General features: G+C 39.2%; 2 protein-coding genes and 1 pseudogene across 3 annotated transcripts in view; 2 read left to right on the plus strand and 1 right to left on the minus strand.

Annotated features, from left to right (window-relative positions):
* ASCC2 (activating signal cointegrator 1 complex subunit 2) overlaps positions 1-15,173 on the plus strand; it is a 402,689-nt gene that overhangs the window by 73,376 nt on the left and 314,140 nt on the right. The window lies entirely within an intron of this gene.
* Positions 1-15,173, minus strand: part of HORMAD2 (HORMA domain containing 2) — a 92,238-nt gene that overhangs the window by 53,701 nt on the left and 23,364 nt on the right. For both annotated transcript variants that reach the window (XM_050806834.1, XM_050806833.1), the window contains exons 6-8: positions 7,785-7,805; positions 7,085-7,111; positions 571-638 (exon numbers count right to left, since the gene is read on the minus strand). In XM_050806834.1, the coding sequence (XP_050662791.1) occupies positions 571-638; positions 7,085-7,111; positions 7,785-7,805 (116 nt within the window). The remainder of the gene's footprint in view (positions 1-570; positions 639-7,084; positions 7,112-7,784; positions 7,806-15,173) is intronic.
* LOC126929237 (60S ribosomal protein L36-like) lies at positions 14,822-15,147 on the plus strand (annotated as a pseudogene).

Consider the following 15,173-nt stretch of genomic DNA (forward strand, 5'->3'; position numbering starts at 1 on the left):
AATTAATGTTGCTCTTCAATGTCCTTGTGTTTGCTATTTAACCCATTAGGATACCTAAAACTTGGAATTTTCAACTTATTAGGAAACTGCAGTGCGTTCTAATCTTTTCATACAAGGACACATAAAAAATGATATTTATATGACACACTAGGGGAAGCAAATGAGAATATTTGTGCATACAAGCAAATAGTCCAGGGGTATTATCTACCTTAGGCACAGTCTGGCTATTTCGAGTGTGGAAAGGATCACTATCTAGGCATAGCAGTTGAGAAACTTTGAATTAATGGCTAGACAGAGCCTTATGGAGTTATTCAATCAACATCGTGTAGGCAACCTTATTAATATAATTTCTACCGTTGTGCTGCCTGCCATTTTCTCTATTCCCACCAGCTTAATCCATGGATTTCAGGAATGTAAACAATTGTTGCAGCTCCTTTTTATAATAGTGGTTTTCTATAGGGTTTGTGGGGAAATTTAAAAAGAAGTATAAGGCCTTTGTCTGGCCTCAAGAAGCTTACGTTTACCTCAATCCTACTTATTTCTCATGTTCATTAAGCAGTTAGATTCTACCTGTCAAAATCCATAGTGGCTCCTTCTTTCGTGTATTTGAATTTGAACTGGTACATCTCAGTCACTTTCTACAAAAACCAAAGGAAATAAAGAAAAAAAAGAATTTAGAAAAGAAATCCAGAATCTTACCTGATCATAAGCAAGGAACATTTTCACTCTGTACCTTCTATACTTCCTATATAGCTGTTTGTTTCACAGTATCACATTATTCAAGAGTAACATTTCCAAATATAAAGACAACCTAGTTTTTCTCCTCCATGCTCAAAATAAATTAGATGAAAGATACTATTATTACCATTTTAAAGCTGGAAAAACAAAATCACAGAGTCAAATATCTAACCCAACTAGGTAAATGACAGTGGAACCAGTTGAGAAACCATTCATTCACGTAACAAATGTTGTATTGAATGTCTACTTTGTGCCAGGAACTGGAGTCACAGTGGTGAACAAGACAGAAAAGGTCCCTGTTTTTCTGGAATATACATACAATCCAGTAGAGGAAATAGTCAGTAAAAAAGTAAACAAATGAAATAAGCTAACTCCAATAGTGTAAGTGCTATGAACAAGAAGCAGATGCTGTGATAGAGGTTCATGAAGGGGACAAGTGCTGCTTTGGTTTGGAAGGGCCAAGGAAGCCCTTGCTGAAGAGGTGAGGTTTGAGTTGAGCCTCAAGGGTCAGTTATGTGCAGATCTTGGGGGTGGGGTGCCTCAGGCAGAGGGAATAGCAATGCGAAGGCTCTGAAGTGGGAAGGGACACCTCTTCTAGGGTCAGAGAGGAGGCCCAGTGGCTGGAAACCAGTGAGCGAGGGGGAGAACCCAGGAAATGAGGTTATAAAGGAGACTATGGGGCCTTGTTGGCTATGGTAAGGGGTTTGGATTTCATTCTAAGTAAGCCAGAAGTCTACAGAAGAGTTTTAAGCAGGTGAGTTATTTGCATTTTTTAAAACATCATCTTGGCTCCTTTAAAAGTGCAGAGGGGAAGAAATAAAAACCATGAGAGCAATTAAGAGGCTACTGCAGTAATTCAGGGAAGACTATAACGGCAACAGGAAAACTAGAAAAAATTAGAAAAGGAGCCCTGATCTCTGACTTCAAGTCTTGTTTTTTCAGTCCTGCACTAAAAACTAGATACTACTACTATCTGCTCTCCTCACTGTTAAGAAAACTAGAAATAAAGAGGGACAAATTTCCTCATAAGAGACAGATTCCATTTAAAATAAAATGAATGTCTGGCCGGGCATGGTGGCTCACGCCTATAATCCCAACATTTTGGGAGACCGAGGCAGGCAGATCACTTGAGGTCAAGACCAGCCTGGCCAATGTGAGGAAACCCTGTCTCTACTAAAAATACAAAAATTAGCCGAGTGTGGTGGTGCAAACCTGTAATCCCAGCTACTCGGGAGGCTGAGGCAGGAGAATCGCTTGAACCCAGGAAACGGAGGTTGCAATGAGCTGAGATTGTTCCTCTGCACTCCAGCCTGGGTGACAGAGCAAGACTCCATCTCAAAAAATGAATAGAATAGAATAGAATAGAATAGAATAGAACAGAAAGAATAAAATAAACTGAAATATAAAAATAAATAAATAAAATTTAAAAATAAATTAAAATAAAATAAACATCTAGTAGTTGAAGCAAATGTTTGATCCAGATATGTCATACAGTATGTCCACAGAGCTGGAGAAGTACTAATGATAAGTAAAGGGTATAAGCTTAAAACAAAACACAAAAAATGTCCTTTATTCATCTGGTTCAGTATTTGATCCTTGACAATGTGAGAATGAGGATGTCAGACTGATCAGAAAAAGTTTCAGTGTTTCTGTTACTTTAAGCCTCCCAGCTTTGCTCATCTTAAACCTTAACATGAAACTTAATTACAGGTTATCAGGTCTTGGGAAAATTGGCTCATGATGCTTAAACTCTAAGGAGATTGATTTGTAATGGAGTTAATTTTAAAAGATAAAAGTATTTTCCTAATAAGACAGTCTACTTGAGAAATCAAATCAAGTTCAGAAAACTGCTTTGTAAATACAATAGGAGAGACAGATGAGATTAGAGGAGCCTATAGCAACAGGTTCACTCCAGATAGGCGAGATGAACAGAGTCCTCTCTTAGCCAAAGCTGGATGTCATTGCTCTGCCAAGCAAACAATGCCCATTCTTCCTGCCTGCCCATGTTTCTCAATCAACTCTAGCTTTTTAATGCTCTGAGTGATCTTTTGTTTTTTTAAATTGTAACAAGAGTAGGTTGTTTTAGTAGTTGATAATTTTATTTACACTTTATTATTCGATCCCTGAAGCAACTAGTAAAAGTTATATTTATAATTGTTTTACAGAAGATGCCAATCCTTAATTAACTTCAGTCTGACTCTGGCTTATCTAGGAAGGTATATTTACAGCAGGCACTATTCTTAACACCTCATGTAACACTTTTCAGACTAATGTGTTGCCTAATAAAGATGAACCATTGAACTGCTCATCAGTGGTTTTTATGAATCATACTAAATACAGTCACATAAGCCAAAGCAGCAGCAACATATGCAGCCTTTCCTTCTGCCTCCACATTGCAACCCATTGGCAAGACTTTTCAGGTCTATCTCTAAAGCAAATTGCAAGTCCATCTGATACTCATTCTCTGTTCCGTAGCCAAAAGGAGTTTTTGAAAATACAAATCAGACCATGTCACTCCTTTGCTTAAAATCCCGTCAGCTTCTCACCACCCTTAAAATAAAATCCAAAAGTTATGTTGATTTGCAAGGCCCTACTCATCTGTCCCTTGTGTCCCTCTCTGACCTTACCTCTGGTCACTTTCCCTTGCACTCAACTAAGCTCCAGGCTCATGGTACATTTTCTATGCTCAAACTCCCAAGATTCCTTCCTGCCTTAGGGCTTTTGCACAGCTATACTCTGGAACATGCGGTCTCCAGTTAATGATAATAATAATATTCAGGCACTGCCCTAAACATTTTATATCAGTTCATTCTTGTGTAGCCAACACTGTGAAGTAGATATTATTCTCATTATTGATGAAGCTAGTAAGTGGTAGAACCGCGATTTGACTCCAGTGCCTGTGATGTTAACTATGGTGTTATTTGGCCTGTCACATGCCATTGCCCCTCACAGGGTTGCATGGGCTGACTCCTTCTGGTTATTCATATCAGCCCAAACAGTAGCCTCTCAGGGACGCCTCCTAGGAACTGCCCAATCTAACACAGCCATCCAATCCCTCCTTCTTCATTCTCTACTTCAGCACTCTCTAGTACATTACCTTTTTAAAAGATTTTCTTCATAGCACTATGTCTATCTGAAATTGTTTGTACTAATTTTTATTTATTTATTTATTGTTTATCCTACCTCATAAGAATGTAGGCTTCTAGAGAGCAGGGATCTTGCCTATCCCATTCACTCCTGTGTTTTTATACCTTGAACAGTTCTAGGCACATAAAAGGAACCCAATTAATATTTACTGAATGAATAAATATTTGGCCAGAGTAGAGTTCATGCTTACTTAGGGTTTCATCCTACAAAGAAATTTTCCAAAATAAAGTATATTGTGGCTAGAAACAGGGGCCACTTACAGTTAAGCTCATGAAGCAGTCTATTAAAAGTGAGTGTTGGCCAAGTGCAGTGGCTCACACCTGTAATCCCAGCTGAAGAAAGGGGATCCTTTGAGACCAGCTGGGGAAACATAACCCCATATTTCCAAAAATTTTTAAAAATAACTGGGCATCGTGGTGAACAACTGCAGTCCCAGCTACTTGGGAAGCTGAGGTAGGAGCATTGCTTGGGCCTAGAAGGTCAAGGTTGCCATGAGCCAAGATCACACCACTGCACTCCAGCCTGGGTGACGGAGGGAGAGCCTGTCTCTTAAAAAAATGAAAAATAAAGAGTGTTGATCACCTCCAATGGTAAAGAGGCACAAAGGAATAGACAGTGAAACCATAAGATTTATGCCTTCACAATATTCATATATAATAATTCCATATGGTCTTACATGCATTAAGTTGCATAAATCTTTATTATTTACATTTTGTCTTACATGCTTTACTCATACTTGCTACTCATTTTGTAGTGTGTGCCTATAGAAAAGCTACGTTATCACTCTTCTCTATTTTAGTACTTAGTTTACTTAGATGCTTAGTTACTTTTGTTGGTCATCTTCCTCATGAGATAGAGCAACCAGAACAAAACTTCAAGCACAGAAGTACCGTAACTTTGTGGAATGCTGAAAACTCAGTTGGTCTTCTGAACTAGGGACACACACTTGTTTGATTTAAGCTAGGGGTTCTCAATTGTTGTACCATGACATACTCTTCACAAGAGTGCTGCAAATTTTAATCCACCTGTCCAGTGTATTTTTGCTTCAGGCATATATAAACATTGTTATTGTTTGTGCAATTTTGTTTAGGAAAGGATATACTTCCAGGCATACAACTGAAGAAACATGGCACAATATGAGATAAATGCCAAAGAAGATGTTTATGTTAGAATGTTGTTTTGTGAGTACATAAGAGAATGAGATCAGGGAGGTAAGTAGTTTTATCAGTGACTTGATGCTAAATAGCAATCATAAAATAATGTAACTTGTGGATGCTCTTTATGCCCTATGAACATTGCTATATCACAGTAGTAGTTACATTGTAATTATTACTGATTTGTTTGGGCTCTTTTGAGTGTTTTAGTATCATCCAATATGCTACTGAATTTTTTAGTAATAAAAAGTATACCATGAACACACAGGTTAGGAATCACTACCTACCCATAAGGGGAACACTTTGTAAACATTCAAAATATTTTTTTCCTGGGTTGTAAATGATAGCTCAAAACTTACCACATAACAAGCTTTTGTTTCCTAACTTCATTATTATATATGCCCACATTTCTTCCCACTCTGTAATACTTTTTTTGTAATTAAACTCCATTTGCTTAGCATTTCACTAACCCCCCAAAAAACCACTGGTTTCAAACTAGGGAGTTTTCATGCATAAGAAAACATGATACATACTACACTAAGAAAATGACCAATTTAGTAACTATCAGAAGGTTTTATTTTGGGAAACTTCCCTTCAAACTTACAGTGTGGTGGGGAAGCATTTTGAAACGAAACAAGAGACAAATAAAAGATAGAACTAGTTTGGGCATTGAGGAATTTCTACCTACTGTATGTAACGTTTTCTTACCCCTTGTTTAAACAGCTACATGTCATCTTGCAAAGAAAGAGTATTGAGAGCTAAAAATGCATAATTTAGTCTAGAATAGCACCAGTTAGGCCAAATGTGTAGGCTTAGAGAACAAAAATTGAAAGTAAAGAAAAAGGAAAGAAAGCTAGGAGAAAGACAAAGGGAGTAAAATGAGAAGAGAACACAAGTTTTCTCCCTCCATTTCTGTGCCACAGCCACATTCTAAGTGGCACAAGTAACTATTATGTGTCCAAGACTATGAGACAAGACGCTTGTCCTCAAGAATTCACAATCTGGGCTGGGCATGATGGCTCATGCCTGTAATCCCAGCACTTTGGGAGGCTGAGGAAGGCAGATCACTTGAGGTCAGGAGTTCGAGACCAGCCTGGCCAACATGGTGAAACCCCATCTCTACTAAAAATATAAAAATTAAAATTATAAAAAATATAAAAATTAGCCGGGCATAGTGGTGCATGCCGGTAGTCCCAGCTACTCAGAAGGCTGAGGCAGGAGAATTGCTAGAATCTGGGAGGCAGAGGTCACAGTGAACCGAGATTGCACCACTGCTCTCCAGCCTGTGTGACAGAGCAAGACTCTAAAAAAAAAAAAGAAGAAGAAGAAGAATTCACAATCTGGTTGAGGAGATTAAGTAATCAATATGAATCAATTGAGAGTGTTAAATTGTGGGGTTCTGCTGGAAAAAGAATTCAAAGAAAGAAGTTAGTATAGACCAAATAGCCAAAGAGGCTTACATATAAGATTTGAACATAGTTGGTCTTGAAGATGAGTCGGATACCCTAAACAGAGGGAAGAAATCTAAAGAGAGAAGTAAAGAGGTAAAGCTCTGAAAATCTATAAAAACATGAAAAGGGGGAGAATTTAACTGGCATAAAAGAAAATTAGAGTTACGCCATATCTCATTTATATTCCCAAAAGGCCATAAACAGAAAGGATTCATAATCAGTTTAAATAAATAATAAAATGTGGTTTTACATGACTCAGAAAAAAAAGTCCATAAAAATTAAATTAAAAAAATTTTTAAGAAAAAAATGTGGTTTTATACATTTATACATTAAGAGACTCTTAATGCCAACAGGTTAGGGAATAGGCTCAGTTCTTCTCAATACCTTTTTTCCCCAATACCCTTAGATAGTTTTTGAAAAATCTCATAATAAGAGATTGGTCAAGTTTAGAGTAAAATATACTGAAAGAGCCCACTGTGAGTTCCTCTGCTCATATGGTAGTCTAGCAACATAATATATAACCTCAACTCAGAAAAACATCTTAAAATATTATATACATATACTACCCACCTATACGTTTGTGTGTGTTCTTACCTCAGATCCCATGGGATTTGTGTAAAGCTGTATAAGGGAAAATAAACAGCATTCAATTTCTGGAATTTACTAGATTACTCCTCATGAAATACATTTTTTATATAGAGTCCAATTGTGCTCTATTAGTTGAGTACAGACATATATTTTAAGCTAGAGATAGGATATGCTTATTTTGTGAATGTAGAGTCTTTAGAATATTCTGTGAACACTGAATAAAAGGAAATTAATAATGAAGCATTCATAATTACCATGACTGAGCTACAAATAAATTCTAAATAATCCATTATGGTTTAAAATTTGTTCAATAAATCATAGACCTAAGACTCTCAATGGTATCTTCTCATTTTCTATTCTTAACTATGTATACCATGTTAAACTCAGAGGTGTACAAAATTTCAAGAGTCTACCAAAGTTCAAAAACAAAAAATCTGGAGTCTGTAAAGTAACTAAAAAAATAAAATCCTGAGAGCCAATAAATGAAGCAGATAGTACAGCCTATATATTTTCCTAGGTGTTATACCAAAGAAATATAAAATTCATAATCTTTTATTAAAACTTCTGATAGATCCTGTCTTTAATTCCAAGACAGATAAAAAGAAAAAGTCGGGGGGAAGGGGGAGAGTACTGTTTTAATGTTTCACTTGCCAAAAGACAACGAAATAGAGACAGAGGCTTGGTCTTTAAATGAGTGTGTACTTACTGTCAGTACTGCCATATGTAGCTTCAAGAGAAAGAAAAATATTATTATATACTTGCACCTATATTATCATTCTTTTCAATAGACTAATTAAAATATTATTTCAGAGAGGTTTGAAAGATCTGGGTAGGAAAAAAATATCCAGAAGGCCAGAACAAAAAGGATACAGTCATCACTCAGTATTTGAGAAGGAACTAGTTCCAGGGCTCCCTATGAATACCAAAATCCATGTGTACTCAAGTACTTCAGGGAGTATATGAAAAGTCAGCCCTCCGTATCTGGGTTTCACATCTGCAGATACTGTATTTATTTATTTATTTATTTATTTATTTATTTATATTATTTTATTTTATTTTATTTTATTTTTGAGACAGAGTCTCACTCTGTCGCCCAGGTTAGAGTGTTGTGGCATGATCTCAGCTCACTGCAACGTCTGCCTCCCAGGTTCAAGGGATTCCCCTCCTGAATAGCTGGGATTATAGGTGCCCACTACAATGCCCAGCTAATTTTTGTATTTTCTCTTTTTTTTTTTTTTTTTGAGACAGAGTCTTGCTCTGTCGCCCAGGCTGGAGTACAGTGGTATGATCTCGGCTCACTGCAAGCTCCACCTCCCGGGTTCACACCATTCTCCTGCCTTAGCCTCCCAAGGAGCTGGGACGACAGGCGCCCACCACCACATCTGGCTAATTTTTTGTATTTTTAGTAGAGACAGGGTTTCACCGTGTCAGCCAGGATGCTCTCGATCTCCTGACCTCGTGATCTGCCCGCCTCGGCCTCCCAAAGTGCTGGGATTACAGGCATGAGCCACCACAGCAGGCCTAAGTTTTGTATTTTCAGTAGAGATGGGGTTTTGCCATGTTGGCCAGGCTGGTCATGAACTCCCGACCTCAAGTGATCCTCCCACCTTGGTCTCCCAAAGTGCTGGAATTACAGGTATGAGCCACTGCGCCCAGCCTGTGTTTTCTTTTTCTTTCTTTCTTTTTTTTTTTTTTTTTTTTTGAGTCACCAGGCTGGGTACAGTAGCATGATCTTGGCTCACTGCAACCTCCACCTCCTGGGCTCAAGCGATTCTCCTGCCTTAGCCTCCTGAGTAGCTGGGATTACATACATGCGCCACCACGCCCAGCTAATTTTTGTATTTTTAGTAGACACGGGGTTTCAAGTTGGCCAGGATGGTCTCGATCTCCTGACCTTGTGATCCACCTGCCTCAGCCTCCCAAAGTGCTGAGATTACAGGCGTGAACCACTGCCCTGGCCCCGGCCTGTATTTTCAATCCACCTTTGGTTGCAAATGTGGAAGTCACAGATACAGAGGGCCAACTGTATTTTTTGAAAATAATCCATGTATAAGTGAACCTGTGAAGCTCAAACCCATGTGGTTCAAAGGTCAACTGTACTTTTTTCCGGGAGGGTCAAAATTAACTTTATGCTAAAATTATATGAAGCCAGGTGCGGTGGCTCACGCCTATAATCCTAGCACTTTGGGAGGCCAAGGTGGGTAGACTGCCTGAGCTCGGGAGTTTGGGACCAGCCTGGGAAACATGGTGAAACCCTGTCTTTACTAAAATACAAAAAATTAGCCAGGCGTGGCTGCTTGTGCCTGTGATCCCAACTACTTGGGAGGCTGAAACAGGAGAATAGCTTGAACCTGGGAGGCAGAGGTTGCAGTGAGCTGAGATCGCGCCATTGCACTCCAGCCTGGGCAATAGAGAGAGATTCCATCTTAAAAAAAAAAAAAAAAAAAGTATATGTTCACAATTTGATAGCAGTTTTTTTGCATTATAAAGAGGAATTTCCCAGATATCTGAAAACTGATTCTTTCCTATAATTTTTTTCTTTTTTTCTCTCCATTTCTGAAAGACTAGCATTTTTAAATTGATATATAATAGTTGTACATATTTTGGGGGTACATGTGATATTTTGATACCTGTATATAAAGTGTAATGAGTTCAACTGTATTTTAAATCATTTCTAGATTACTTATAATACCTAATACCATGTAAATGCTATATAAATACTTGTCACACTGTATGTTTATTTGTATTATTTTTTATTGTTGTACTGTTATTTTTTCTAAATATTTTCCAGTTGGTTGAATCTGTGGATGTAGAATGCTCTGATACACGGAGGGCCAACTGTACTAACTATTCACTCATTCAAGTGAGAGTCCATCACATACACAGGGCTCTGCTAGAGAGGAGAGGGACACAAAAAAGATAACTATCTCTCCTCTCAAAAAGTTATATTCTAGTTCTGGAGGCAAAAGGTATACAAAATAATTCAGTATTACTAAATAATTAAATATGCAACAAGTACCTCAAAAAGTGTCCCATTTGAAACTAATCTACTAAGTAAAAATGTCTTATATGTCTATAAAGTCCTTGTCCTCTCTACATATACACTACTATGAACAGATTATCTCTTCTTGAAAGAGTAATATATAGAGATAGAAATATAATCAAGCCAATGATAATTGTTTTTAAAAACTAGAATACAAATCAGAAAATTTCAGGCCAGGCACAGTGGTTCTTGCCTGTAATCCCAGCACTTTGGGAGCTCAAGGTGGGCGAATCACTTGAACCCAGGAGTTCAAAGCCAGCCTGGGAAACATGGTAAGATGCCATCTTTACAAAAAGTAAGATAATTAGCTAGGCATGGTGGTGCACACTTGTGGTCCTAGCTACTTGGAAGGCTGAGACAGGGGGATTGTTTGAGGCCTGGAAGTTGAGGCTGCAGTGAGCCATGATTGTGCCAATGTACTCCAGCCTAGGCAACAGAGTGAAACTCTATAAGAGAGAAAGAGAGGGCCAGGCACAGTGGCTCACGCCTGTAATCCCAGCACTTTGGGAGGCTGAGGAAGGCGGGTCACAAGGTCAGGAGTTCGAGACCAGCATGGCCGACATGGTGAAACCCCATCTCTACTAAAAACATAAAAAATTAGCCAGGCGTAGTGGCAGGCACCTGTAATCCCAGCTACTCGGGAGGCTGAGGCAGGAGAATAGCTTGAACCCAGAAGTTGGAGGTTGCAGTGAGCCAAGACCATGCTGCTGCACTCCAGCCTGTGCAGCAGAGAGAGACTCCAAAGAAAAAGAAGAAAGGAAAGAAGGAAGGAAGGAGAAAAGAAAAGAAAAAGAAAGAAAAGAGAGAGGAAGAAAAGGAAGGAAGGAAGGAAAGAAGGAGGGAAGGCGGGGAAGAGAGAAAGAAAGAAAGAAAAGAAAAAAAAATTCAGAATCACAATTTCATATCAAAGGACTAAAACTTTACTGCCACTTTGTGGCCATTTTGATTACTGCATATAAACTCATACATTAATTAATTGAGTTCATTTATTTATGCATTCATTCAAAAATAGACATGGCTGCTATCAGGGAACATTCAGACTACCAGGGAAGAACAACAGTAAACAACAAAAACATAGCAAAGATAGCTATATCATTATCATCGTGTTCATTGCTATGAAGCAGCAGCATGGGGTGCTATGAGAACATAAAATAAAGGAACCACCTAGGCTGGGGAGGAGGGTGTCAGGGAAGGCCTCCCTAGGGAAGTAAATATTTAAGCTGAGACTTGAAAGATAAATTTGAGTTAGCCAGGCAAGGTGTACGGGGCAGGGGAGAGAAGTTTCTAGGCAAGAGGAACAATATATGCAAAGGTAAAAGGAGCTTGGCATGTTCTAGATTGCTTGTGTGGCTTGAACATGGGAACAACAGCGATACCTTGGAAGGCAGGTATGGATCATATAGGCCTTGCAGACCATGTGAAGGACCCTGAACTTTATTTTAAAAGCTGTGGAAAATGTTTAGACAAAAGAACAACATGATCAGACTTGGGTTTCTGAAAGTATGCAGTGTGAACAGTGGATCAGAATGGTGAGGAACTGAGAATGCCAATAAGGAAACAAGCTAGGTAACTATATACAATATAGTCTCTTTTTTTACAATAATTATATACAACACTGATATGTGTTTATTTTAAAGAATTCAAGCATAATATAAAGTACAAAATAAGTATAAAAATCACCCAAAATTGAAACCCCATCTATACTTAAAAATACAAAAATTAGCCAGGTGTGGTATCACACACCTATAGTCCTAGCTACTCGGGAGGCTGAGGCAGAAGAATCACTTGAACTCGGGAGGCGGAGGTTACAGTGAGCCAAGATTGCGCCACTGCACTCCAGCCTGGGCAACAGAGAGAGACTCGATCTCAAAAAAAAAAAAAAAAAAAAAAAAAAAAATCACCCAAAATTTCACAACTAGAAATAATCATGCTCTTACAGGGGAACATCTTTCAAGATCTCTAGATACTCAAATTTGATTTTACTCAAACTATTTTCATTTATTTATATACTTATTTATTTGAGATGAAGTTTCACTCTGTCACCAGGCTGGAGTGCAGTGGCATGGTCTCAGCTCATTGCAACCTCTGCCTCCTAGGTTCAAGCAATTCTCCTGCCTCAGCCTCTCGAGTAGCTGGGATTATAGGCACAAGCCACCATACCCAGCTAATTTTTTGTATTTATAGCAGAAATACAAGGTGTCACCATGTTGTCCAGGCTGGTCTCAAACTCCTGGGTTCAAGAGATTCACCCGCCTCAGCCTCCCAAAGTGCTGGGATTACAGGTATGAGTCACTGTGCCCGGCCTCAAACTACTTTTAAAACATATCGTACCAGCTACAAGATCACCTGAGGAAAGTTATAAAACATTAACAACTGAAAAACAATATAAATACTATTTACTTAAGAGACTAAGTCATCTATCTAAAATTTTGTCTTTTGATCTCCCCAAAACAAGTTATTTTGACTGAGTCAGTCATACAGGTAGTCATTTAGTAAAATAAATGTATCAAACTAGCTAGATACCCTTTGTACATTATACTGCTATTTTAGTACATGTAATACTTATAATATTTTATTTAAGAAGTGACTCTTACTATTATATTATGACTTATCCCTGAGAGTGGAATCACATTTTACTCTCATTATTATCTCATCCAATGCCTAGGCACAATGTCTGGCACAGATTAAATAGCCGATGTATAAAGAATGAATGTTTAACACATACATAGTGTTTGTTATGTGCCAGGCATTGTTCTAAACATTTTAGATCAGTGGTTTTCAAATTATGGTCCCTAGACCAGCAGTCAAGAGCATCACTTGTAACTTGTCTGAAATGCAAATTCTTACATCAGAATATTGAGGTGAGGCTTGACAACCTGTGTTTTAACAAGTCCTCCAGGTGATTCTGATGCAAGCTAAAGTTTGAGAACCACTGCTTTAGATTATTAACTCATTATCAAATAACCTTAACAAGTGGATTCTATTATTATCCCCATCTTATATGCAAAGAAACTAAGGTACCAAAAGGTAGGTTACTTGCCAAAGGCCACACGGGTATTAAGTGATAGAACTGGGATTCTTCAGACCATCTGACTCCAAAACTTGAACTTCTAACTATATTGTACTGCCCATCAGTGAGGAACAGTCAGGAAATGTCACTAAATGAGTGGATGAAGGGGGAATGAATGAGCACTGTTCAGTATAACAGTGATGGCCTTCTCCCCCTTTCAATCTGTCCAAATATTTAGGGCCTTCAAAGCTCAAAAGCTATTTTCTCTCAAAAGATTTCTCTCATGTTCCTCACAGGGTATAGTGCCTCCTTTCCCATACTTCCCATTGCATATGATCATTATCTTTCTTTAGGCATTCATCACTTTCTTTTTTTTTTTTTTTTTTTTTTTTTTTTTTTAAGACGGAGTCTCGCTCTGTCGCCCAGGCTGGAGTGCAGTGGCGCAATCTCGGCTCACTGCAAGCTCCGCCTCCCGGGTTCACGCCATTCTCCTGCCTCAGCCTCCCGAGTAGCTGGGACTACAGGCGCCCGCCCCTGCGCCCGGCTAATTTTTTCTATTTTTAGTAGAGACGGGGTTTCACCATGGTCTCGATCTCCTGACCTTGTGATCCGCCCACCTCGGCCTCCCAAAGTGCTGGGATTACAGGCGTGAGCCACCACGCCCGGCCGCATTCATCACTTTCTAATGAGCATTATAAGGGTGATTAAAATATCTCTGATATTTTTACATTAAAATATCAAATTGACATAAAAAATCAATATATAGGCTGGGTGCAGTGGCTCATGCCTGTAATCCCAGCACGTTGGGAGGCTGAGTTGGGCAGATCACTTGAGGTCAGGAGTTCGAGAGCAGCCTGGCCAACATGGTGAAACACCATCTCTACTAAAAATACAAAAATTAGCCAAGTATGGTGGTGCATGTCTGTAATCTCAGTTACTTAGGAGGCTGAGGCAGGAGCATTGCTTGAACCTGGGAGGTGGAGGTTGCAGTGAGCCAAGATCGTGCCACTGCACTCCAGCCTAGGTGACAGAGTGAGACTCTGTCACACACTCACAAAAATAAATAAATAAATATGTAAAGCCCAATATGACATAGATGCTGGCCAGTCAGAAAGGATGCCAATTTAGCTCTAGAGCTGGGCTCCTGGAAGCAAACCTTGGACTAGATATTAACCTTTTGGTTACTGGATTTTGGAGTGTTCTGGAGAGATCCCAAAAGAGACACTGGTAAAGTGACGTGGAGGATATTGATAGGGAGCCACATGAGGTCTCAGAAAAGCAGCAATTTACCATTCAATACAGAAATATTTCAATATTTTAAGAGCAGATACAGCTGAGTCAGTATATAACAGCTGATCATCAGCCCTGCATATGAATATCACTTATCTTCTGCCAAGGTCTATAAGCTCTTTCCCACTTCTGTTTTATCTTTGTATCCCTAGGTCCCTCTGGTCAGTGTTGAATAAATCATAAGTAACAAATGTGCAGTGGAAATAGAAATATATGAATGTGCTAAATAATCTAGTGTAATGCTTCCTGACCTCAAGATTTCTTAATTAAAAACAAGATTTCTTAAAAAAAATCAAGAACTGAGGAGTAAAAAGAAGACATAGATGGAGAAAATGGGGAAAAGCAGTGGTGGAAATTTCAAATATTTATAGGCCTTGGCTGCCACTGGAGAGCAGCAGCCATGGCTCTGCTCTACCTTACAGCCATGGGACTCAACAAGGGCCACAAGGTGGCCAAGAATGTGAGCAAGCCCAGGCCCAGCTGCCACCACAGGTGCCTGACAGGTGCCTGACCAAATACACCAAGTTCATGCGGGATATGATCCCAGAGGTGTGTGGCTTCACCCTGTATGGGCAGCATCCCATGAAGTAGCTCAAGGTCTCCAAGGACAAATGGGCCTTCAAGTTCATCAAGAAAAAGGTGGGAACACACATCCGCACCAAGAGGAAGTAGGAGGAGCTGAGCAATGTCCTGGCCGCCATGAGGAAAGCCGCTGCCAAGGACTGAGCCCCCTGCCTTGCCCTGCCCTCTGC

The sequence above is a fragment of the Macaca thibetana genome, chromosome 10, assembly GCF_024542745.1.
Source record: "Macaca thibetana thibetana isolate TM-01 chromosome 10, ASM2454274v1, whole genome shotgun sequence".
Taxonomy (NCBI): Eukaryota; Metazoa; Chordata; class Mammalia; order Primates; family Cercopithecidae; genus Macaca; species Macaca thibetana.